The sequence below is a fragment of the Pipistrellus kuhlii genome, unplaced genomic scaffold (assembly GCF_014108245.1).
Source record: "Pipistrellus kuhlii isolate mPipKuh1 unplaced genomic scaffold, mPipKuh1.p scaffold_m20_p_10, whole genome shotgun sequence".
NCBI classification, from domain to species: Eukaryota; Metazoa; Chordata; class Mammalia; order Chiroptera; family Vespertilionidae; genus Pipistrellus; species Pipistrellus kuhlii.
Genome location: NW_023425405.1, coordinates 36,340,539 through 36,367,039, shown reverse-complemented (window position 1 = coordinate 36,367,039; position 26,501 = coordinate 36,340,539). Strand labels below are relative to the sequence as shown.

At 42.9% G+C, this 26,501-nt stretch overlaps 1 protein-coding gene across 2 annotated transcripts in view; it reads right to left on the bottom strand.

Annotated features, from left to right (window-relative positions):
• Positions 1–262: 262 nt before the first annotated feature.
• The window catches only part of SLC25A13 (solute carrier family 25 member 13), a 152,010-nt gene continuing 125,771 nt past the window's right edge, over positions 263–26,501 (bottom strand). For both annotated transcript variants that reach the window (XM_045578417.1, XM_045578418.1), the window contains 4 exons: positions 13,853–13,991; positions 1,913–2,071; positions 1,711–1,801; positions 263–1,447 (listed from right to left, as the gene is read on the bottom strand). In XM_045578417.1, the coding sequence (XP_045434373.1) occupies positions 1,261–1,447; positions 1,711–1,801; positions 1,913–2,071; positions 13,853–13,991 (576 nt within the window). In that variant the 3' untranslated portion in view covers positions 263–1,260. The remainder of the gene's footprint in view (positions 1,448–1,710; positions 1,802–1,912; positions 2,072–13,852; positions 13,992–26,501) is intronic.

The window sequence follows — 26,501 nt, the reverse complement described above, 5'->3', positions numbered from 1 at the left end:
ATTAGAAACGGCAGGAAGGGCTGGGGTTGACCAGAACAAAAGGGTGGTCGGCTTGCTAGGTCCCTTGCTTAGGGGTGGCTAAATGCAGTTTCTCTTCCTCACTGTGAAAATGGCACGCTGAAAATGGGGTATGCATTACCTTGAAAGACCAGGAGGGTCCCTATCCGTGCCAAATGTGAATAAAATCTCCCTGTCAAAACACATCGCGTCCAATAATGGTCATTATTCACCAGGTGACATACAAATGAAGAAAACACTTCAGTAGCTTTGAAAATAGTTTATTTCCTTCGTCACACACTCACGACAAGCCTTCTGACCGTTATCGAAGGCACCACAAATTAAATAAAAATTTGAGAGTACATTTGTCTTACATGATTCAAGATAGAGTGGATTTTAAAGCAAATGGGTGCCAGCTTTGGGGGGGGGGGGGGACGAGGAGTCAGGAGAGGATCAGGGCAGGTACCAGAAACAGGCATGCGTTTTCCTAGTGTTCATTGCAACAGCCAGGAACCAGCACAGGTGCAGCCTTTGAGCAGTTTTCCCAAGTAAGCAGGCCCAGAAGTGTGATGTCTCCGGCTATCTCCGTCCACCTCAGAAAATGCCAAGAGGACTTCCCTAAAGTGCAAGCCTTCTCGCCAGCAGTCTTGGTACCGGTAACAGAATATGATTATTAAATACCTTCAATGTGGTTTTCATTACAAAAAATAAAACATGTTTCACATAAAAGCTTTATAATATAATCCAGAGGCCAGACGCAGTGTGCGTTTAAAATCTGAAGCCAGGCTGGGCCGGCTGCTGCTGGCCACGTTTTTCATTGCTTCCAGGGCTTTACGCTTTTTCTAAATACGCACCCAGCTTCTTACCAGCTTACATGCTCATAAAACACGTGGAGCATTGCGACTGCCTTTCAGTAGCCTCTTTGGGATTATAATCCTAACCCAGGGAGAACAGCTCTCTCATTTCTATTCTGATTTGCTCCTTCCCCCAAATCATGTGAGAGCTGGCCAAATCCTAGCAAATGTCAGGCACAAATGTGAGCAGAGGCCCGGTAAGTAATTATGAATAATTTTACAATGATCTGGTTAAGAAAACACAAAGAAAAGGAATGATTTAAAAAAAAAAAAAAAAAAAAGGCCCGGACTTGAATTTAAAGAAGAGATAGACGTGAAAGGAATGAATTATTGCTTCCACCCGAGATGGGCATTCTTTCCCCATGTAACAACAGAGCTTCTGAAACTCCCCCCGCCCCCGTCAGGCCTCCTAGGGGCCTCCGCTGGGAACTTCTGAGGTAGATGCTGCTGGCTTGAAGAGAGGTAGGTACAGTCCAAATTTGTTTTCAATCCCTGCGAATGTTGCCACTGCCAGTTTGTAGCCCCCGACGTGATCAGGATTGGGAGCAGGCAGCGTGATCCGGGATTTAGGAACTGGCTCCGAGCCCATGGGTTTCCTGGAAGAGGAAAAGAGAGTGGAGAATCTGAGTCTTGTTTTATTTTTTTAACTTCGTAAACACAACCCCCAAACACTGAGCATCTGCGCCATAAAGGAGCAGTGGAATTCTAGTCAGCGGTATGACTAGACATAGATCTGGTCTGAAGACGTGGTTCCTACATCTTCTCCATTTCAGCCCAGAGGTGGGCGTACCTGTCTCCAGGATGACCGAGTACAAGAAGCAACTGAAATGCAGCTTCAATTTAGCATGATGACACTTACACGCCTCCAAAATCAATGTAGAACCAGCGCTGCAGCAATTCGTATGTCAGCAAAGTCACACCAAACTGGGGTGAGGATCGAAGCACGCGAGCTTTAAAAAAAAAAGGTGGGGGGAGGGGGGGGAGAATATCAGGTATAATTAGATTTTTTAAAAACTTTACCTGATACCAAAGGTTTAGTTAAGGACAAATTATTTCCATACCGCCAGCTCCTTTCCACAGAGCCTTGGGGCCTTCCTCCTGCAGTATCTTCCGAAAGCAGTCTATCACGCCGCTGTAAGTGGTTTGGCCGGCCCTGGCGGCCACCTGTAATCGAGTCTTGATAACATCAGCAGGGGTCACTAAAGATGCCGCTGGCATACCTGCGGGAAAGACACCGCCGTGGCAGTCTGCTCACATTCTCACTATATAAAAAATAACTGCTCTTTGGACAGCTGGCCCGTGGAAGGAAAGTTAAGAATCCGAGGAAATCAGATGCCTATTTGTCCTCTCTGGGACTTATCACCCTCACCATCGTGTCTGCGGCCATGGAGGCTCCCGCACATCCATGGACACCCCTCGCCCGCTTCCCCATCACCTCCACTTGTTGTACTCCTATTTCTTAAATAGCTGTAATGATTTAATAACATTCCTTCCAGGGGGTGAGAGTAAACGCAGAGGAGAGAGAACAGTCTTTGGATCTCTGCACGCTGCCCTCCCTCTCCTCCCCCCCACCCCTGCTCTCCTTTTGAAATCAGAAACTCACCAAGTTATTAGATCTGATTTTTTCAGAGGTGACGCCTGTTATGCGTTTCCTCTTCATGCTTTTCTGTGGCTGCTGGCAGTCACAGGAGGTGCCTTCTCGCACACAGTCAACCACCCCGGACTCTTCAAACCCTGACCTCTCATTACACCAGAAAAAGGCTTTACTGGTAGCTAAGCAAACACTGGGTGCTGTGTGTGTGTGTGTGTGTGTGTGTGTGTGTGTGTATGTATGTATGTGTGCGTGTGTGTGTAAAGGTGACCATGGAGGAGACTTGCATAGATAACACGTTAGGATTCCTTTTTTCAGAGACTGACATCTCCTAGAGAAAAATATCTGCTGGAAAGCTTAAGGTTTATACTGGCTGGCCATCAATGAAAAAAGGAACAACAACAACAACAAAAACCCTCCCCTAATTACCAATGGGAAATATTTCTACAGTCATCTTATCCAAAATGGGGCAGCCCATGTTTAGATTTTTTAAAAGCGAGACTGTGCTCAGAAGACACTGTCTCTTCTGGTTTTATTACTTTTCCATTATGAACCCACTCCAAACCAAATTGGTCAGATGCAGATGCATAAATCTCCTTTGCTTTTTTTAAGGCTTAATAATTCTGTAAGGATTTCTGTCCAAACCAACGTGGTCTGGCTCGCAGCGCCATCCCATCCTTCTAACAGACAGCTTTAAAGCTACAGTGCGCGCGCGTCCGGGGAAGCGGGCCCGGTTCAGGTCTGCGCTTTCCTCACGCAGCTGAAGCTCTTCCTCTCCCCTCTGGACTGAGCCCCTCACACTTCATCTCGGGTCACCGTTTCTATAAAGCCCATCACCTATCTGCATGCAAAGAGCTCACTTTCGATTCCAGTGCTTCACTAGATACGTCGTCCTGAATTTCCTCGGAGCTTGCTGGGATTATTTTCACTTGGAGCCAGAAATGTATCCTCCAACATAATGGAAGGAAACAGGAAAAAATGCTTAGAAACCCACGGTGTTCACACCACCGATTTTGGTTTACTTCCTGGCTCAGAAAGAGTTTTAGCGAGGCCGTCTGCCGTAAACATCCAATAAAATCCTCCTTACAGTGCTGGGCAGGCATGTCAGAGTGTGACTGTGACAGATGCACAAACAATGAGACTGAGAGAGTTTCCTTCAAGTTAGGGTAGTTTTCGTATAGAGTTCCTTGTTATGGGGAGAAAACAAACAAACAAAAAAACAACAACAAGAGAGATGCATTAACGGGAGGGAGGGGGTGGATGAATGGGTGGCAGAGGAAAGATCCTCCTTAGTGGAATAAAATTGCCAAAAGAAACATAAGATGTTTAGTAAGATATCTAGTAAACATAAGATGTTTAGTTTCATGTGTGTGTGTTGGGGGGGATGCTGGAAACACAGTAGCCTGCCCAAGGCTCTCACCCTCTCCATCCCCAGCTCCCGTCTCTCAGAGGAGGCAGCTACCCTCAGAGAATCTGTATCTCTGTAGGCAGGGGTTTTCTCTTAACCTGGAGAGCAACAGGCTGCTCCAAAGCAAGGCTGGGAAAGGCTAGTAGCCAGCCTGGTCCCTCCTGGCTTCTGAAAGGCAATGGCTACAGTGATCAAGGCCAAGTGTTCTCTGTTCCAAAGGATGAGGGTGGGCAAGAGGGAACTAGAACTGGAGGCTTCTTCTAGGTTCCTCAACAGGGAGGGAACCCGAGGCTTCAGTGACAGACACCGTTTGGGGTGCTCTCTAAGCCAATAAAAAACACCCCTCTTTAAGGGGGCACAGCAGCTAGAGAATAGAAGTTTTTCAACAAAAAGAAAGCATGACCAGCAAATGACAACCTTGGGGCAAGTCATCCTTCATTTTCCTCACTATCCCATTAGTATTTGTAAAGGACGTGCCTCTCTGGTTATGGCATTCAGAGTTTATACCTATTTACTTTGGAACAAGATTACAAGTTTCACATCCTTATCTGAATTACCTGCTTGTATCAGCTTCTAAGAAAAGTGTGGAGATTCTCACTTGGAATGAGAAAATTCCATGTCCCTGTCATACTTTTCCGTTGGGGTTTTGTAAGATAGTATTATGTTGATAATAGAGGCTGGTGTGAGTGAGTTTTTAATCTAAGTGGCAAACATGCCTCTGTACTTCCGAATTCTGTTCTCAAGCCCTGGTTTCCCTTTAGTCTGACACTGACATTGCTAACCTTGCTTACTGTTGGTATCTGCCTGGTACATGGTTTTCAATCCATTCTCTTTCCATTTTTCTATGTTTCTGTTTTCTCAAACTTCAGGTGACTAGATTTCTTTTCAGAACTCACCGGAAGGCATCTGTTTTGACTTAGGAGCTGTGATTGTGGTGAAGAGACTTATTTCTGCCGCCCTACATTACGGCTTTAATTTTCTCTGCTTTTGTTTCCCTCTTGAACTCCACCCTTTCCTGCCGCATGTATTCCAATGCCGCGTGCATTTGTTACACAGGTGTGATGTGGACAATGTGCACAAGTAACGAGCGTGGACATCCCTCACCAGCACACATCCACCTTCGTCCTTCCTTTGCTTTATCTGCCTCCCGAGGACAACTCTTGTACAAAAACGTGTGTGCCAAAGTGAACAGTTATTTGCTCAGATTCTCAAGTTTAACTTCACTTGCTATTTCATGTATCTATCCCACATTCTTTCTTAAATGTACTTTCCATTTTGACTCAGAAATCTGTGAGGGGTAGCCTTTGAGCCCTGGGCTGGAGAAACTCACTTAAGCTTGCCCCGAACGCTCCTGTGCTGGGAATGTAACAAGTCTGACACATTCTCCCCGGGCATTCTGAAGCTACCCGGGACTGCAGGTGAGGAGTCCTCCCTCCCTTATTGAATTAGACATCCTGGATTAATCCTACATTAAATGTGCTCACATTTTTCATCTCTGGATTTTTGCTCCATATTCTAGAGTGTTCTTTTTTGTTGTTGTCCTTTTTCTCCCACGAGTTTATTTTCCAGATGCCTCATTTGGTCTTTGATCAAATCCATTCTATCATTCAGACCATCTACGGATTTTTAATCTTGGCAATCCTGTTATTAGCTTTCAAGGAAGCCTCTTTACTGATCGTTCCTTTAAAATCTCTCCGAGGACCTTAATTATAGTTCTTCAAAGTTCTCCTCTGTTCCCTGAATTGCCTGTTTTCTCTCTAATTCATCTGTTTACTTGCCTTACAGCTCAGTCTTGTCTGAGGACCTCTGTCTGTCTATTGATTTTCAAGTTCAAAGGACAGGCTAATTAGTGCTGTGGAGGCTTCTACCAGTGTCACCTTAGGTCAGTGTCACCCACAGGCCCCTCTCTTGAATGGGAGGATGGTCTATGGGTTTTGAGACATGGGCCTGTTAACTGGATGCAAGGAGCTAAGTTAGCTGAAGAGTGAGGACCTTCCAAATCCGCTGAAATACGAAGTACTTCACTCTGGAAGTAGAGGGAATTATTTTACACCCCTATGGGGAAGAGTGGCCATTAACACACACACACACACACACACACACACACACACCCTCCTGTGGTAAAGGCCTAGAATTATCTTAAACCTTGCTTGTCCAGCTTTCTTTCAATCTCCCTCTTAGCAAGTGTTGCCTGAAGCTCCAAATAAAAAAGGGAGTGGGGGGGGGGGGGGGGGGCTGAGGGGATGATGACTATGCCTAACCTTCAGGCAAGGAAATGAAATTCTTTAACCCTTGCTCATAATTTACACCGAAACCTCCACCCCACACTCCAGACATTCTATTGTTCATTCAGCGGAATTCTCTGGATCTTCTTTTACTACAAGTACTTTTTCCTACCAGTGTTTTGCTCTGTGGCATCTTTCAGTCCAATTTCAGAGTCACTATGATTCTGCTTCCTGCCTTTTAAGGGAAATGCTGACATTTTCTAGTGTCAGCAAGGAGTTTTAAAAATGTATTTTTTGACATTTTAAGTATTTGAGAGGAGGAAAGGCAAATGAATATGTTCAGTTCATTACCTTGATCTAATCTCTCCATTACATTAAAAAAAAAAATAACCTAAGAACTGCTTTTAAATTATTTTTCCCTTTTTTATTGAATTTATCGAATGGCATTGGTTAGTAAAATTATATAGTGTACAATTCTATAATGTCATCTCTATACTGTATTGTGTATTCACCACCCGAAGCCTAATCTCCTTCCATCACCATTTACCCCCCTTTACCCTTTTCTACCTCCACCCAAGGCCCCCTTTTCTCTGGTAGTCGCCATTCTGTTGTCTGTCTATGAGGGTTTTCTTTTTGTTTGCTACCTTCAACTTTTTCACACTGCCCCCAAACCCTATTCCTCTCTGACAGCTGTCAGTCTGTTCTCCATGACTCTGTTTCCATTTTGTTTGTTAGTTCATTTTGTTCAACAGATTCCACATATGAGTGAAATCATATGGTACTTGTCTTTCTCAGTCTGGTTTTCTTCATTTTGTATAATGCTCTCCAGGTCCATCCATGATATCATAAAAGGGGATTTTTTCCTCCTTTTTTACGGTTGAGTGTAAATATTCCACAATTTTTTTTTTTATCCACTCATCCACTGATAAACTTGGGCTGCTGCTTCCAAATCTTGGCTATCCAAATATATAAAAACCCAGGGTCCAGAATGACCAAAGGCTCTACCAAATGCCAGGCTGAGCACACAGCAGGCTCCGGTGAGCAGGGACTGGCGAGCAGGCTGAACTGCTGACCTCTAGGGGGGAGAGAGAGGCAGGGCTGATAGTGGCTACTCAGGATGCTGGCGAGGCTCCGAAGAGATAGAGAAGCAGAGTCTGATCTGCAATCTTGAGGCTGCGGATCGGACCCTGCTTCTCTCTCTCCCTCCCTCGGGGCCTTGCCAGCAGCCAGGAGAGAGGGGGAGAGGAGAGGGGGAGAGGGGAGAGGGGAGAGAAAGAGAGAGATAGATAGATATCAGGCCCAGAGACGCTTTACCAACCAATCAGAACCAAATCTGGGTGAACTGCGAAGGCAGAACTGAGAAGGTGGGGGCTGAGGAGGGGTTTTAAGGGCAACAGCTGTTTGGTGTAAGGTAGGGGTGTCGAACTCAATCAGAGAAGGGGCCAAAATCTAAAATCCAGCCTAAATCGCGGGCCGAATGGTTTACTGAACAGTCATAAACTGTCATTGTGATGGAAACGCAGCGGAGTGCAGTGATGACAGCGCGGTTCGGGCCACATTGCAAGGCCTGGCGGGAGGGATTTGGCCCGCGGGCCTTGTGTTTGACACATGTGGTGTAAGGTGTAAGAAAGCAGTTCAATTTTTTAATGATCAGTTTGGCGTATAGTGCATATGTTTGGCTATCAGTCCAAATATAGGCATTATGTATTTTTGTCTGTCAAGAGCATATCCTTCTTCTGAAAAGCCCCCCCTCCCCAATTTAAGCAATTCTATCCTATATAATCAATCTATACTAATAAAAGGGTAATATGCTAATTAGACCAGGTCGACAGGCCATGTTCTGAATGGTAGGGGCCAAGGCAGAGGAATTTAGGGGCAATCAGGCCGGCAGGGGGAGGGGGGGGGCAGTTGGGAGATAGATCAGGCTGGGAGGGGAGGGCAGTTGGGGATGAGATCAGGCCAACAGGGGAAGGCAGTTGGGGGTGAGATCAGACCAGCAGGGAAGAGCAGTTAGGGATGATCAGGCAGGCAGAGGCAGTTAGGCAGAGAGGTTAGGGGCTATCAGGCAGGCAGGCAGAGGGTTAGAAGCCAGTAGTTCCAGATTGTGAGAAGGATGTCCCCCAAAGGTTCCCAGATTGGAGAGGGTGCAGACTGGGCTGAAGGAACCGCCCCCACCCCCCTGCATGAATTTTGTGCACAGGTCCAATGGTTGTAAATAGTGCTGTAATGAATATGTATACCTCATTTTGGATCAGTGTTTTGGGTTTCTTGCGGTACATTCCCAGAAGTGGAATCACTGGGTCATAAGGCAATTACATTTCTACTTTTTTGAGGAAACTCTTCACAGTGGCTGAATCAATTTGCATCCCCACCAATAGTGTACAAAGGTTCCCTTTTCTTCATATCCTCATCAACAATTGTTTGTTATGGATGATAGCAATTTTGATAGGAGTGAGGTGATAACTTATTGTGGTTTTTAATTTGCATTTCTCTGATGATTAGTGATGTTGAGCATCTTTCCATATGTCCATTGGCCATCTGTATGTCCTCTTTGGAGAACTGACAATTCATGTCCTTTGTGCATTTTTTAATTGGATTGTTTCTTTTTAGTTGAGTTTTATAAGTTCTTTATAAATTTTGGATATTAACCACTTATCAGATGTATTATTGGCAAATATATTCTCCTATTAAGTGGGTTGTCTTTTCATTTTGTTGATGGTTCCATTTGCTGTGCAAGAACTTTTCAGTTTGATGTAGTCTCATCTGTTTTTCTGTTGTTGTTGTTTGTTTGTTTCTCTTGCCTAAGGATATACGTATCGGGGATAATTGCTATGAGGAATGTCTGAGATTGTTTTTTTTTTTTGTCTGAGATTTTAATGCCTATGTTTTCTTCTAGGATTTTTATGGTTTAGAGTCTAAATTTAAGTCTTTAATTTACTTTATTTTTTTTGTATGTGTGAGAATGTATCTGTCCAATTTTTCCCAATACTATTTATTGAACAGACTACCTTTACCATGCTGTTTTGATTACTATGCCTTGTAGTCAACTCAGGTAGCGTGATTCCTCCAACTGTGCTTTTCTTTCTCAATATTGCTGTGGTTATTTGATGTCTTGTGGGATTCCATATAAAATTTTGGAATATTTGTTTTAGTTCTGTGAAATATACCATTGGTATCTTGATAGGAGTTGTGTTGAATCTGTAAGTCACTTTGGGAAGTATGGACAATTGAACAGTAACATGGTATATGCTTCCACTTATTTGTATTGTTTTCAATTTCCTTTTTTAGTGACATATAGTTTTATGAGTAGAGGTCTTTTACATCCTTGATTAAATTTATTCCTAGGCATTTTATTTTTTGGATGCAATTATAAACATACTATTTAGCCTCCATGTCTTTGTGTGTTTTTATGGAATGTAATTTATTTCTAGTTTCATACCATTGTGGTCAGAGAAGATGCTTGATATGATTTCAGTCTTATTACATTTACTGAGATTTGTTTTGTGTCCTAACAAGTAGCCTATCCTAGAAAATGTTCCATGTGCACTTGAAAAGAATGTATATTCTGAAAATATAAATTAAATCCATCTGATTTAGTGTGTCATTTAAGGACACCATTTCCTTGTTGATTTTCTGCCTGGAAGATCTATCCAGTGATGTCAATGGGATGTCAAAACCCCCTGCTGACTCTATTACTGTCAATCTTTCCCTTTATGTCCATCAGGATTTGAGTTAAATATTTAGGTGCTCCTATGTGGGGTGCATAAATGTTTATGAGGACTATATCCTCTTGTTGGATTGCTACCTCTTTATCATTATGTAGCGTTCTTCTTTATCTCTTACCATAGGCTTTGTTTTCAAATCTATTTTGTCAGATACAGTATAAGTATTGCTATCTTCCCATGTTTCCCCGAAAATAAGACATCCTCCGAAAATAAGACTTACTTACAGGTTTCCTTCTGAGTGAAATATAAGGCATCCTCCGAAAATAAGGCCCCCCTAGGCTAAACATGAGAGATTTGGTCCACTGATTCTGAAAGAAATGGAGTCATAAGAAATTCACCCGGAAATTCAGGAATTGGATTGTTATGATGATGTTCCAGAAGATGATGACATGATTGTCATTGAGTAAATGAGTAAATTCTTGATACTGTAGGATTCACAGTTTGTCTGGTTTGTGTTGATAACTACCGTACCACCGTACCATATTCAGGTAATAAATTTTTTTTCATTTAACAATAAATATGTACCGTATTCTTCTTCATAGAAAAGTAAGACATCCCCTGAAAATAAGACCTAGTGCATCTTTGGGAACAAAAATTAATATAAGACACTGTCTTATTTTCGGGGAAATAGGGTGGGTTATTTTTTCCATTTGCATGAAGTATCGTTTTCCATCCTTTTACTTTTAGTCCATATGCATCTTTCGTTGTGTTGTGGTTCTCTTGTAGACAGCATACCTGGGTGTCTTGGTTTCTTATCCATTCAGGTACCCTATGTCTTTTGATTAGAGCATTTAAGCAACTTACATTTAAAGTGATTATTGATAGATACATATTTACTGCTATTTTAATCTTTTAACTATGTTCTCCTGTGAAAGAAGACCCTTTGACATTTCTTGTAATGTTGGCTTGGTAGTAACTAACTTCTTCTTTTTTTTTTTTCTTGTCAGGGAAGCTCTTTATTTCTTCTTCAATTTTACACAACTTTGCTGGGTGGAGTAGTCTTGGTTGTGTGTTCTTACTTTTCATTACTTTGAATGTTTTATGCCAATCCCTTCTGGCTTGAAATGTTTCTGCTTAGAAACCAACTGACAGTCTTCTGGAAGGTCCCCTGTAGGTAACTAACTGTCTTCCCTTGCTGCTTTTAAGATTCCTTCTTCGTCTTTAAACTATGCCATTTTAATTCTCATGTGTCTTAGTGTAGGCCTCTTTGGGTTCATCTTTTTTGGGGACTCTACTTCGGTCTTGTATGTCGTTTTCCTTTACGAGGTAAAGGAAGTTTTCAATCATTCCTTTTCAAATAGTTTCTCAATTCCTTGCTCTCTTTCTCCTCCTGGTGGTACCCCTATAGACATTGTTACGCTTCATATTGTCCCAAACGTCCCTAAACTATCCTCATTTTAAAATTACTTTTGCTTTTTCGGCTCTGATTGGGTATTTCTTTGTACCTTGTCTTCCAAACCACTGATTCTAAGTGAACAAATTGGAATATGAACCTGGGAGTCTGACACCATGATCCATGCCATAACCTCTTTGCTGTGATGGCTAACAATGCTTCAGAAATGATATTAAGTGAAAACTACACACACATACACACATATATATACATATATATATATATATATATATATATATACACACACACACACACACACACACAATGTTATTAAAACTCTGTTAAAAACCAAACAAGGGGGAGAAAATTAACAAAAATGTTAAATAGTGATTACAGTGTCATGAAATAATGGGTAATATTTTATTTTTTGGTTTTATTTTTTTCTCCTTTTTTAAAATTAAGTTATTATATGTGTACATACCTTACCAATCCCCACCCACCCCCACTCCCATACAAGCTCTCCCTCCCCAGAGTTTTCCGTCCATTGGTTATGCTTATATAATGGGTAATATTTTACTTAACCTTTATGCTATTTTCATAAACATAAAAAAAAAAAACCTAAAAGAGAAAAAAATCAACTAGTAATTTCTATAGCTTGGTTGTGTGGGTTTTTAGAAAATACCACCCAGAGATGAAATCATGTCTGAGTAGCTATCTTCTGCAAGCGAAGAATTAAAGGGGATGTTTTTGTGGTGTGAAGAAAAAACAAAGTCTTAGACTTTGATCTGAGCTTTAATTCTTCTGATTTCACAATTGATTTCTGTAGTGATTTATAGACAGACTCTTTTGGATTCAATAAACAATTGGCTAACATTTATTGAGTATTTATTATATCTAGGCACATGGTTGCTCTCACTTGAGCCTCATAACCATGCCTCCTAGTTGGTAATTATCTCCATTTATAGCCAAGAAAACCAAAGCTTAGGGGAGATTAAAATGACTTGACTGCCGAGACCAGTTTGGCTAAGTGGGTAGAGTGTGGGCCTGTGGACTGAAGGGTCCCGGGTTCGATTCTGGTCAACGCCATGTACCTTGGTTTTGGGCACATCCCCAGTGGGGGGGGGGGGGGGTACAAGAGGCAGCTGATCGATGATTCTCTCTCATCGATGTTTCTAACTCTCTATATCTCTCCCTTTCTCTCTGTAAAAAATCAATAAAATGTATTTTAAAAAAATAAAATAAAATAAAAATAAGTAAATAAAATGACTTGAGCAAGGTCATGCACTACTACGTGGTCAGTTCTCCCTGTTAGGTGTTCAACCTTATTTCAAGTCAGTCATTTAAAACAAACTGTATGATAACCTTTGGCTCAAAAAATATTACCATTTATATATATGTAAATGATACCCAAAGGACACAGTGAGTCAATGGCAAGATGGGATTAAGTGTGGGTAGTTTATATTCTTGTCTTGAAATCATGATTTCCTGATACAGGTAGAGAGATCTCATTGCTACTTTTACACCAGGGTTCCCCCGGGGAAGCCAGGAAGGATCAATCCTGCCTCCTATTCCAATATCACTGCCTTTGAAGAAAAAGAATTAATTAAGAATAAAGAGCAGCTACCTGGGTTCCTTCCTCCAGGGGCTCCCCAGGCTACAGGCAGGACAAGGAGCCCACAAAACAGCAAGCAACTTCTCAAAGCCGGGAGTTGGTCTCAGGAGACTTAAGCCACATATCTGATGAGAACAACACCTGTATCAAAACTGTTTGGACCCAAGCATCACAGGATTGCCTTAGGGTTTGTTAACTCATTAAATGTTTGTCAACACCTGGAGAGCTAATCCAGATTGTTCCGGCCTTTAGGGTCTCTGCACCAGGAGTAGCATCAAAGAACACACTGATCCCTGCTGTGGCTATAATCAAATTTCCTCTAGGGATTTACATGGCGATGGAGAAAACCAACCTCCACCTCTATTTATCTTCTTCTGATATTTTCACTGTAGCCCTGAAAAAAGATGACAGCCATTTCTCCCTGGGATTCAATTAACACGCACACCCAGCTCCTCTGATCTTACACGGCGAGGAGGAAGCAGGTGTCTAATAGCACCAAGCGGTACTACATTTCTTTTCTCTAAATCAGTGTTTCCCAAAGTGTGGTACACGTACCCCCAGGGGTACGAGAAGAGTTTGGTGGGGGTACACATTGCACAGGAGTTTGGTGGGGATATTCACTGCACTGTGCTTAGCTGCGCCTAATTCTCTGTTCTCATGAGTACGAGGGGTACTCAGCGTTACGAAATGATAGAAGGGGTCACGTATGTCAAAAGTTTGGGAAACACTGCTCTAAATGATAATACAATTGCTTCAACTCTGGTCATACATGCTTGTGCTTAGATACCACTAAAACACAATTCATTTCTTAAACTTCCGACTTAGTTCTCCTTCTCATGCTATGAAGTAAAACTAAATGGAACTTGAACTGGAATCCAGTAATACCACCAATCGCACCAATTTTTAATGAGCCTTTTCTGGAGTTAAGAAATCAACTTGTCCAACAGTGTAATCTGCCAGAAGTAAGGCTACTTTCTTCCCATTCTTTTCAGTGGCTCTTCACAGCAACATATAGCCAGTCATGACCTGTGTGCCCGGTGAGCAGCTGGAAGCAAAGTTCCAGTGTAGTGGTGTGGGTGGGCATGGAGCTCTCGGAGGGGTACTCACCAGCGATGGCACCAGCCAAGAGCAAGCTTCCAGGGCTCACCTGCCCATCTTCGTTCGCAAAGGAAGCCTTCACGTGAGCGTAGCACGGGAAGTAGATGGCCGAGAAAGGAATGTCCCGCAGAAAGCATGCTTTGGCACCCTGTCCGTTGGAAAAAGGGAGAAAAACTACATGAAACACATGTCCCATTGAGAAGATCAAGCTTCACTGGAACTTACCTTGGAACAAAATATTCCCTGAGAAGACTGAATTGTACTCACAAGTTAAAAGGGAAAAAGGAGTATCACCCAAATTCTGCAAGTAATAAATCTAAATTTCCCTTTTTTTTAAAGGAAAACTCATTTTATGAAGGAAGGGGGTAGTGCTCAATTTTTCTAATAGTAAGATTTCTATTCAAGTGATTTTGGGACTTTGTCTGTGACATGCTTTCCCTACGGATGGCAGGTCACTCGAAATTCAAGGAGGTTTTGTTCTCAGAAGATGGGCAGCCACAGCCAAGACGCTTCTTTGTTCAAATAGGAAGTAAAACAATTAGATAGGTGGCAGGGAAAGGAGCTTATTTTTTTGTATTGTTTGAGACTCTGTTGAAAGTGTTGGACTCCTTCCCAGAAAAAGTTACACATGTGTAAAAAATTATATACCTTTTTAATGGGCTCATGGATCCCCTAATTTACTCAGTATACTTACCCCCTGCCCTGCAGGATTTATGAAACAGTGACAAATGCCTTAAAATGTTTACGATAATTCCTACACATTTAATACCTGGTTGCAGAACAATGAACAACTAGAACCAAGTCTTCAACAAATAATGTTTGGTGTCAAAATGGTGACGGGAGGAAGGTCTTGAGAATGGATGCATGCGCGGTTAGATGAAACAGTTAATCGTCTAATGGAAACCACAAGATGTATATTGTGTTTAGGTAGGCTAAAGGGAAAAGGAGTCACCCTTTTGCAACTTTATGATTTAATAGCATTTCTCTTACAGATCTGTAAAACCTAAAGCTTTCCACCAAATTGAGAGATTCCTTAAAGAAAATAATGATCCCATCCAAATTCACCAGATGCAGTTAAGCCCAGTGATATTTATTGAAGTCCAAGGATGTTGGATCTTGGGTATCTGGGGCTGTGGCCTCCAATCTGTCAAACTTCCTTAACACTGCACATTCATTACTGTAGCTTTGCTTTTCTGACTCCACATTACACTCCTGACTCAAACTGAGCTCGTGGGTAACAAAACCCTTCATCCTTCTGTATAGGAACTGCTATTAACCCAGGTCTCCTGTAACCCAATTAGATGCCTTCAACAAGTAACGTTAAGTAGCACTTCATGTTTAATCCTATTAAACTTCTTCCTGCTTTGGCCCATCCTTCCAACCAGAACAAATTCTTGGAATCTGGACCTTGTCATGCTGCTTATTTCTCAGCCAACTCACTCATAGATGCGATTCAGATGCCTCTGTCCCCTTTGAGCAGCTATTTCTTGAAAAAAAGGAGAATACACACCATGTTCTGCTATACACCCCACACCTTTCTATCTGGTCTACCCCCAAACTGTTAAAGGCCTAAGTGAGAAGAGAAACCACAACACCCACCATACCCTGGACAGTTAATCTAGCAATTGTATAACTATTAGTGCCCATGCTGCTGACTTGCTCAGGGCACATCCTTGGAGACAGTGCCAGAGACAAGTCCAAGACTTAGGACTCTCAAGCTCTTTCCCTGTCCTCCAGCTTTTCAAGAGGAAGAAGTATAGTATAACCCCAATGCCCATGTATAATATCCAATATTTTCTCTATGATTAGTTTTTAAAAAGTGATCATGCAGGTAGTTACTGTGTAAGGGTAAGAACTACCACCCATTTGTTTCTCTAGTTTCGCTTTCTTTTTCTTATTTTGCCTCCAAACCTTCCTGTAAGTTTTGTCAGTTATTTGTTTACATGTAGACTCTGTCCAAGAGATATTCAAATAAGATACCAAGGAACCAAATCAAGTGAAGAGCAGTTAAATCTTCGTGCCTGGCTCCCTCAGTTTGGTAGGAAGCACTGCCATGTTACTGACTTTCTACAGGAATCACTCTGGAGTAATTTTTTAAGCTGATATAGTTCCTCCTCCTACAAACCTTGCTTTTTACTAAATCCATTTGTTTTTACTTTAATCGCACCTCCCCACATCTTCGAATTTTTAGAGCCAAACCTCAGTCCATATGCTGTGTTGTTTTGCTGATAAATACTTCCCCCTTTAAAATGTGTTTTTCCCTGACTATGAAATATTAAGTATTTATCATAGACAATACAGAAAAGTACTGAAAACTGAAATCACTCCTCATTTCCACTAGAGATACCACTACAACTTTTGTACACATTTGGAGCATTTCAATCAACAGCAATATCAACCACCATTCATTCCAAAGTTGGGACCATGACTAAATTTTCTTTCTATTTGTTATTTCAAAAACTTCCACCATCTTTGGTCTTGGTTGTCCTACAGATTAGGCCTGGTATCCTCATCCTCTCTAAGCTTTGTAATGACGCTCCTTTCCCGTTTTCCTCTCCTTGGTTGGCTTGATTCCTTTCAGGTAAAGCTACTCAATGGCCCATTCATCTGATTAATCAAGGGACCTATCTTCTTGGACAATTTTTAAGCTGAGAACACCAACCTCTTAAATACCAGCTCTTCATTCATTTAAACCCAAATGCCACCCTTTTCCACTGGGGATCCTTTATCCAGAAGGTAGACAGGGAGTGGATTCCACGTGGCTCCACGCTGTCCGTACTTGGTCAGTGCTGTTCCAGGCTTTCTTCTCGCTCTTACATCTGCCTCGAACAGCCTGGCTTGTTTCAGGGTGTGAGCAACCAGGGGCCAGGAACTACTGTCTGATTTAACTTAGAAAACGGCAAAATCTCTGGCTGTCAGTGGGGCCCAAGACACGTTCCTGGTGACACTGAGTTAGCTTTGCCAAGTCATACAGAGAAAACCACAACTAAAAAGAGAAATGAGAGGCTTTGGGCTATGTTGTCAGGTTTCTGCAAGGACAACGAACTCATTTCTTGGAAAACTATACTAGAGACCAAAACCAAGCTTTCTGTTTTTCAAACAAAGATATGTAATTTGCTGTGGATACAACAGAGCTGAGGAGGAAGTTGTGGAGAATTCTGAACTGGAATGGTAACGAGAGAGGGAGGGGGGAGGGGGGGAAGATATCAGCCCCTCTTAACTGATATGGATTCATTGTGGCCAGAAGGCCCGAGTAGACATGATCTGAAACACCATGGGACACGAGAAGGGTAAGGCCACGGGAAGCAGCAGTGGGTTTTCCCCAGAAGGAGCTCTCTCTGCTGGAATCAGGATAATCAACCAGGTACCAGCGTGAAAACAAGTGCCTCATAATGGGTGTGATGTGCTTTAAGAGATGTTTGAAAACAGCCCCAGATGACTGAGAAGAAAAAATGGCTTAATCAAAACACAAATGAACAAACAAAAAGAACAAATCTAAGGGAAAACGGACAGGACTATGCTGCATTTTTCCTATCGGGGATGCGACAGTGCATAATAAAAATCAAGTAGTTTGTGTGTACTGGAGCAAATGTTAAACTACGTAAGAGGTCTTAGGTTTCTGAAAATGTGAAAAGGCAAAGCCAAGGAAGAAAGATAACGTGAGCAGCAGCCTCCATCTCTGCCCTGCAGAAGCAGGACAGCCTTGCCAGCCAGTTAAAACATTTAAAACCTCGCCAGACTGGAGCAGCGCAGTGGTTGAGCGCTGACCTATGAACCAGGCCAGGGATGCAGGCTCACTCCCTAATAGAGGGTATTCAGGAGGCAGCCAATCAATGATTCTCTCTCATCACTGATGTTTCTATCTCTCTCTCTTCCTTCCTCTCTGAAAGTAATACAAATATACTATAAAAAGACAACAACCACCACCACCATTTAAAAACGCAAATGTCTACTGATGGAGGCATGTAGAACCCATGATACACCCCTCTATTCTACCACTGGGTCAGGAAATGAGCATCGGGAGAAATCAAGCTCTGAACCGTCCTCATTTGTCACACATACTAAAGGCTGCCTTCTTCTGGGGGTTGGGAGGGAACAGGGGTTCAGGAGTAAAGGAGGTGGTGACTGTGTTAGTCCCTGTGAAGTGCCTGCTGCCATATACTACATGTGAAGGGCAGGGGGGAGGAGGAGGCCCTTTTCCCTGCCTCTCCCCTGCTGCATCCCTCACAGCCCAGCACCTGCTCAGGCTCCTCCAGGCACACATCCTTGGCCTGAACAGGGGCTGCCCCAAGCCTCTCCCTCCCCAGGCATGGGAGCCCAGTTCCCAAGGAAAGCTAGTAACTCTGCAGAAGGTTGGAGAAAAAGGCACAGACTTTTTAAATTTCCCCGGCCTCCTCTCCTCACCACTTCCTACAGGTCAAAGGCACAAAGGCAGGTGCCAATTTGTAAGGCCGCCCCAGGCAATACCTGACCTGTGGCTCTCCACAATGAGAAGGGAAGCAGGATGTGAAAAGGCTTTTAAAGTCCCAACAGAGAGGAGGCCTCTCTCCGGATTCCCTGATAAATCCTTCACATGGGTGGTGAACACCCACTCCCTGTCCTACAGCAAAACAGAAACCTGTTTGACTTGAATCCTGTGTGCCCCCACTGCGATATTTACAATGTGATCAGCCACTTTGAACAGCAGCTTTATAATAAAGGGAAACATTCCGTGCTGCCCAAGTGCCTGCGTCAGCCACACACAAAATAATTACTTTGGCCATTCAAAAAATTAATAAGTTACAAAGTGTGTGCCACCTAAAATAAACCTGGAGATTTTTATTTTCAGTAAATAATTTTCTTGCTGCATAAGAAAATCCCCACATTTCCTGCCTCTCCTTCTCCCTGGTTCCCGAGGCAGCCCTGGTTAGCCCTGAATGTCCTCTAAACACGGTAAAGTCACCAGGGAAAAATTAATAAAGCCAAAATGCGATTGTCTGATCTCTTACTATTCATTAAAGCCCTCTTTCTCCAAAGAGGGTGCATTATTGTGTGTGTGTTTTTTCCTCCTTTTAAATAAAAGACCCACAATAACCTACCAGCAACTATAAGAGGCATCTCAGGGGAGGCCCCTATGTAATTGACTAGAATCAAAACTCAGATCTAGTTTAATGATGGACTCTACGGCTCTACAGCAGCAGTTCTCAACCTGTGAGTCACGATCCACAGATTGAGAACTCTAGCAGGGTCGCCTAAGACCAACAGAAAAACACAGATATTTACATCACGATTCATAACAGTAGCAAAATTACAGTTTTGAAGTAGCAACAAGAATAATTTTATGGTTGGGGGTCACCATAGCACGAGGAACTATATTAAGGGTCTTGGCATTAGGAAGGTCGAGAACCACTGCTCTACGCTAACTCTGTATCATTCTGAAGTCTCTCATCATCATTCTAGTTAAGGTCCAGGAAAGCTTCTTTGGGGAGAGGCCTCACTGAACTTGAAGTTATAGAGTCCACAGTCGATACAAGCCCGTGCCACAGGCTGAGAGACGCTGGCCACGGTATCCCTGCGGCAAAGGAATTTATTTTGCGTCTCCTGCTTTCTTGGATGCGGCCACTGTGTTGAAAGCCCGAGGGAGCTTTAATCAATTCTTAAGTTGCCGGAATCATCCACTCAAATTTACTCTGGCAGCTCTGTCTGGCATGAAACTGTCAAGAGAGATATAACACAACGGGATTTGTATCTTACACACACACACACTGCTATCTCCAATGTCTTTTTCCTCCTTTTTCTTTTAAAGCTCTTCATCTCGGTTGGTATCACACCTGCCCAATCAATGTGAGGGGTAGAAAAAAAAGAAAAGAAAAAACAGTCCTGAAGCGTGGCTGCTGATAAAGAAGTCAGGGCCAGGGCAGGTCTTTTCGCATGCTAATTCCTGCTTATTCTAGCTGTACCTGCAAACACAGCTCTAAACAGACGGTGGCTAATACAGGGGAAGGTAATTACACTCACAAAGGCACCTCTGTGTCAGGGCTGGGCACCAGGAGCCAGCAGGTCTGGGAGACGGAGGCTTAACAGAGACTCCTGCCGTGAATGCACATTGTCTAGCGTGGGGGGCAAATGCCAGACCGGGGACCCTGCAGCCCTCAAGACGACAGTGGTGCACCTTGTCTGCGAAAGTTATTTAATGCTCCTGGCACCTGTAGCCAGAGCCACCCCGCTCTCCCTAACGTGCAGGTTGAGGATTTATTTGGCATGTAAAATTGTATATTTTGATCCTGGAGCTGCACACAATGGGCAGCATGTCATGTCTTGATCCCTCAGCATTCCTCCTGGCTTCTCTCACGCCAGTTAACCCGTGGCTCCCAGCCTGGCAGCACCTCTGCTGTCCAGTCCGGGGATGGTGAGGGCCACGAGGCTGGGATTCGGGCAGGGTGGGAAATATCACTGGTGCCGGGACCTGGTATGTGATTGTGTTGTTGGAGTTAGAACCGAATAAACCAGCCAACAACTGGAGGCTCAATATCAGTGACATTGAAAGGACTTCCATTTTAAGGTAAAAAAGCAATGGCTATGACTTGTTCTCTTGATTCCAGAGACTTTTAGGGCATAGGTTTCTCCTGAATTTCATTTTTAAGAAGGGCATTTGGCAACTTGAGATTTTGGGTAGGAAATTCCTTAGTGCCAGTGTTGGCTCTTCCCTATCCTTCTACCACCACACGCTGCGTTGCCAACAGCGCTCATTGGCTAGAAACCTTCCAGAGAGAACCAATGCCTTCTCCAGGAGGTGCTCAAGCTGGTCTGCTCTTGAACCATCCTCTTGACAAGTTTCATTCAACCTCCACTATTGTGCGGGCAATGGGTGTGATCATTCCTCTGTTCTATTCTCCTTGGTGTAGATCCAGGGAGAAAGGGAGAGCTCTTTATTCCAAAGTCCCTCAGCGCACCCAACGAAGGCCATTTCTCTGCAATTGTGGCTGGGGAGTCTCTTCGTGTTTCACCTTTCTAACTGCAATTCTTAGAGAGGATGATTCTCAGAGAGGAAGCAGGCTGCATTCAAAGAAGTACTTTAAAATAAATCCTCTTTACTATGATTCTCTACCTGCATCCTGCCTCCTCTCACGCAGCAGGACACTGAGACCTGGGCTCAAAGTATTGCTCTGCCACTTGGTATCTGATGGTGGGTACAGTTCTTATTCTTACGCTCTCGGGGCCTCCAGTTTCTTATCTCTAAAATGCGAGTAATGTTTGTATTGATATCAGAATTAAATTTATATCCAATGATTCATATAAAGGATCTAGTAACAATACCTAGTCCAAGGATCATCGATATAAGGTGATGATATAGAGATAATTATTATAATCAATGGAAAAAACAACAACAACAACAACACTTTCTTCTTGAAGCTGAAAACAGAAATAGCTAATATATTCCTTAAACAGAAGCTGGCATAGGACTCCTATGTGGTTTCATACTTGAATCACAGTAGAGTTCTACATTTATCAGGTAAGAACCAATCAATCTTTTATTTGTCGGAAGAATTAATCCTACCAAATAAGCTTCAATAGTTTGCTAACTTGATCATATCCCACATGGGACATATCACCTTAATTTACAGTTAGCGAACATTCCTTACACTGGCCATCTTTTAAGTGCATACCTTGGTCACAATTAGAAACGAGAGGGAGGTAAGAATAGATTGTTAGATATCTACGTCACTGCTGGTAAATATAATCAGAGCTCTCCACAAACAGTGGGTGAGTGGCAGCATTTTCAAGACTTTAGACCTGAAGGCTAGCATGCTAATATTATACAAGTGTCGCTGAAATAAAGAAGCGCTGTGTTAAAACTAATTTTGCAGGCACTTAGCAAAAGAAAGAAATAACAACGAAACAAAGCATGAACTTGATAATAAAATGTTTGTCTCTGGAAAGGCTATCTGCAGCACAGGATGAGAACACTAACCTTTTATTGTTACCTACTCTTGTATATCTGAATTTTCTTCTTTTCAAAACTATACTGTCTATCGAATTATTTTTTTGAAAGAACTTTATGGCACTGGAATGATTATAGTCTCTCACCTCCCTTAACACTCATCACTTTGAAGGCAATAATACTGCATTCAATCTTTGTAACTCTGGCACCTACTAGAATTAATCATTAACAAGTATTTGGTGAATGAATGGAAGGATGAAAAAAAATTTAATCACTTCCTAAAAATTTTAAGAAACTTTTCTAGCCCCGTCTGCATATTCAACTCCTTTGGTCACTGATTTATAAAAATAATATTTTTCATCCAGCCAGTGTGGTTCAGTGGTTGAACCAGGAGGTCATGGTTCGATTCCTCGTCAGGGCACATGCCTGGGGTTGCGCTCAATCCCCCGTAGGGGTGTGAAGCACAAGAGGGTAAACTCCTTATAAAACAATGCGTTATCGATATACCTTCATGTCCCCAGGGCAGAGCTTGCTGGGTGAATGGATGGATGTCTCCTTTCTTTGCATTAGACTTCCCCATTATCATGGTCTTCTTTGGTCATTACTTGCCCACATTCATTCACTGTCAGTGCTCTCATATTCTTGTGATAACTTGTAAACACGTGGCTTTTGCTTACCCTTCATGGGCTCAACAAATACTTATCAACTGTCCACTTGTGTACCAGAAACTGTTGCCAGCAGCAGTGAACAAGACAGGTCTCTGATATGCAAGCACACTCCAGATAAGGAGACACACACAGAGAGAAATCTATCAGGTGGTGACAGGTGCCATGCAGTGACCTGGCTGTCTTTCTGAGTAGGCATCTGCTGGGCGAAGACGTGAGGGGCAGGGCCTTCATGCAGGCGGAAAAGTGAGAGGGAATGAGCTTGGAGAGTCTGAGCGAAGGAAAGGCAGCAGGGCAGCCAGCGGAAAGGGAGGGGAGAACAAAAGTACAGGGTAAGAGAGGCCAGCAGGGAGGGAGCGAGGGTGCTGTTCCAGGTGCAGCAGGAAGCTTCTGGGCAAGGACACGGTTCCTGTACCGCATGATAGTTTCCGCTCAAGTGCCATCTCATCCGAGAGGCCTTCCCTGACCACTCTACTGCAATGCACCCCCTCCCTCAGTGCTTGCCTGCCTTGGCCCTTTCCATACCCTCACCCTGCCCTGCCTGCTTCTTCATCAAGGTTCTTAGCACCAACAGATGTCACATATCTGGATGGCTGACTTTTTCTACCAACCAACGTGTGAGCAGGGACTTGGATTCCATAGCCATACCCTAAATGGCTAGAATAGGGCATACAGTCGGCTCTCAACAGAACTGCGTTGAGTAGGTGAATTAATCTGATTCACAGTTTAAACAGATCAACCTGGCTGCTGTGTGGACGATGGATTCGGAAGAGTCAGGAGTCAAACCCGTGAGGAGGCTTTCCCAGAGGTCCAGGGAAAAGCCGCCTGTGGGAGAAGAGGGGTGGAACTGTCACTGCGGAGGTGGTAAAGCCATAGCATCTCGCTGGGGGTTAGAGAATTAGCATGGCACCAGCTCCTGGCACTAATGACTCAACAGGTGTTTTCTTCATGTGGAGCCATGAGCTCATAAAGAGTATTTCTTTAAAAGCTGCAATAGAGAAATTTTCTTGTGTACTTACATGTTACCAACATAAAATTAAAAAACTGATTCAGTTTGACAAAATCTATGAACAATAAAAATGCACCTGTCCTATGACCTAACAGCTTCATTACTAGAATTTATCACTGGGATAAACTCACAAAAGTATATCCAAATATATGCAGGGATAGTCCCCCTGCTATGGCTTATAACACCCCCAAACTAGAAACAATATAAATACCCATCAATATAAATACCCAATATTTTTAAAATGTTTCTACGGCTATTAAATAAAACGAGGAAAGAGCTTTAAGATATACAGTATACTTAGAAAGATTCCATTTTTGCTAAAACACACACACACACAAGATTCTTATAGGGATACAATTAGGGATAGAGAGAAAGAGAAAGCAGGAAGGAGGAGAGAGGTAAATATTGATCTAAGTAGGTTTTATTTTCTTAGAGATAATATGAAAAACACAAGCAATGGTTATCCTTTGAAGAAAGAATGGGATTAAAAGGGGTAGAGAGGCCCTAACCAGTTTGGCTCAGTGGATAGAGCATCAGCCTGCAGACTGAAGAGTACCAGGTTCAATTCTAGTCAAGGGTATGTACCTTGCTTTTGGAAACATCCCCAGTGGGGGTCGTGCAGGAAGCAGCTGATTGATGTTTCTCTCTCATTAATGTTTCTAGCTCTCTATCCCTCCCCCTTCCTCTCTGTAAAAAATCAATAATATATATATTAAAATAAAATAAAAGGGGTAGAGAGAATTTTACTTTCAGACATTTCTGATTTTTCTTTGAAACATAAAATTGTATTCCCTTTAACACAAACAAATAGGCCTGGCCGTTGTGACTCGGTGGATGTATGTGGCACATGATCAGGGCACAGGTCCCAGTTTCAGGCCAATCCCCAGTAGGGGGCATGCAGGAGGCAGCTGACCAATGATTCTCTTTCATCATTGAAGTTTCTCTCTCTCTTCCACAAGAAAATCAATAAAAATACATTAAAAACAAATGACATCCCTTTGAGATAACAAGCAGAATAATCAAGAACATGTATCATTACTTGCTTTCTGGTTTTGTGGACAGTAGTCCAACGATTCATCGACACATACACGATGAATGAACACACATGCACAAGTATGTACATGGATGACTATATATCTGAATACTCTAGAATGCAGTGGACAAAGACCTCTGATTAGAACACAGTAGATACAGCCCATATTTGCCAGTGACTTTCCAGGCAGCAGCCAATGCACCGCACAGGAGTACAATCCAAAAATGATTTTCAACTGCATGATGGATCCTGGCTGTCACTGCTTCCCTGCCCGCTTCCTGAACTCAGAGACAGAAACTGTTCCTTTGCTTCTTATGGAAGCATCTCTCAGCCTACATGAGCTGTGCTGACACTCAATGTTAAACAGTAAGTTCCATTCCATTCCTCGGGTGCAATCCATCTCCTCAGCAAACCTTTGTTGGCTCCTACAGGAAAGGTAATATTCACAAGTCCACATATGCCACTTTCTTTTCTCTGATGATTTATTTTACATATCTCATGCGCTAGGGGCTTATGTAATAAAACAAGTTACCTAGAGAAAGGGAAACACATCCTCATGCATTCTTAAGAAAAGCAGTATAGTTGCAGATTTTTTGAAAACTACATTACATTCAAAAAGCTCTTTCAAAGGCAGTTTATTATCCTGCCTTTACTTCAATCACCTACCTACTCAATGCTGTAACTAAACCTCTCTAAATGGCACCCAAAGAGGAGTCTTTGTTTACAGGGTGCTAGAACTATTTCTAACCTCAGGAATGTGAAATGTTTACCTCATCCCCCTGTTGTTGTTGTTTTCAGTTGTAAATGTATTTCTAAAGCAAGTATTCTAATTACCATTCACAGGGAAGTCACAGAATAGTGGGCTATTTTGCAAGTCAATTCAGGAGGAAAATAGAAAGCCAGGTTAAGTCCAATTTAGGGAGGTTAAGCACCGCAGGCCTAAACACACAGGACAGAACCACCACTCCCCCCTCCTGGGTCCCGCATTGTCATGTTAACAAGGGCCAACAAAAGGACCCGGGAAGGAAGGCAGATTACCTGTCCCAGCTAAAGATGGAGGGATGCATATCAGGTGGAAAGGTCTTAGGTCACTCCAAGTCCTGTGCATCTTTCTACCCAACCAAGACAAGAGTCAGTGAAGAGCTTTATTACTAAGAAGTTCTATCCTCAACAAAAACAACACAGCAAAGCAAAGCTCTGACAACCATGAGACAATGGACGTTGAGTTGCTGATGTGATTTCTGACCAAGGAGAGGTGGGGTAAGGTGGGGTGCCCAGAGAGTCACAGGAAGCAGAACCTAAGGCTGGCATCTGGGATGATATAAATGAGGACCGCCTGGGAAGGCAATAAAGATGATCAGCCTGAACGGAGCTGTGACCTCTGATAAGTGAAGCAGGGCTTACAGATATTCTGGAATTCAACTGAGGACACCGCTGGCCAGCAGAAAGGACAGGACTGCGAGATCACTCCCGTGCAATGAAATCAAGTTTCCGGAAGCTCCAGAGTGCCAGCGACTTCCCCTGGTAATTACCCAGGCACCAAAGCAGCACCCAGCCCGGAGGAATGCCTCTGAACTGGATTAAACCGCCAGACTAGTAATTAAACTAACTTTATATGGGAGAGGTCTCCTGCTCCAACTTGAGCAATCCTGCTCATTTCAGGAAAGCAATTTTAGCACAAAAGTGGAAACAAGAAACTTCTGATCCTCGATTTCAGCTCAGATACCCTCGTTGGCAGCCTCTGCTCCCCTAACTACAAAATCAGGAGGCCCGGGACTTCCAGGGGTTGTTAAAGGGGATTAAGATTATGAAATGCCGTGAAGATGAAAAGACTACGTCTCAGTCTCGTATCATGCGCAGGTAGTCGAACAGTCTCTGTTTCTGTATCAGCAAACAAGTTTCTACCATTTTATCCATCTAGACATTTCCATAGCAGTCACTACCGTTAGTACCTAAGTGTTTTCCATGAGACAACCTGTTGAAAGACTGCTTGGCATCTTGTCAAAATTACATTCTGCTGCATTGTGTTT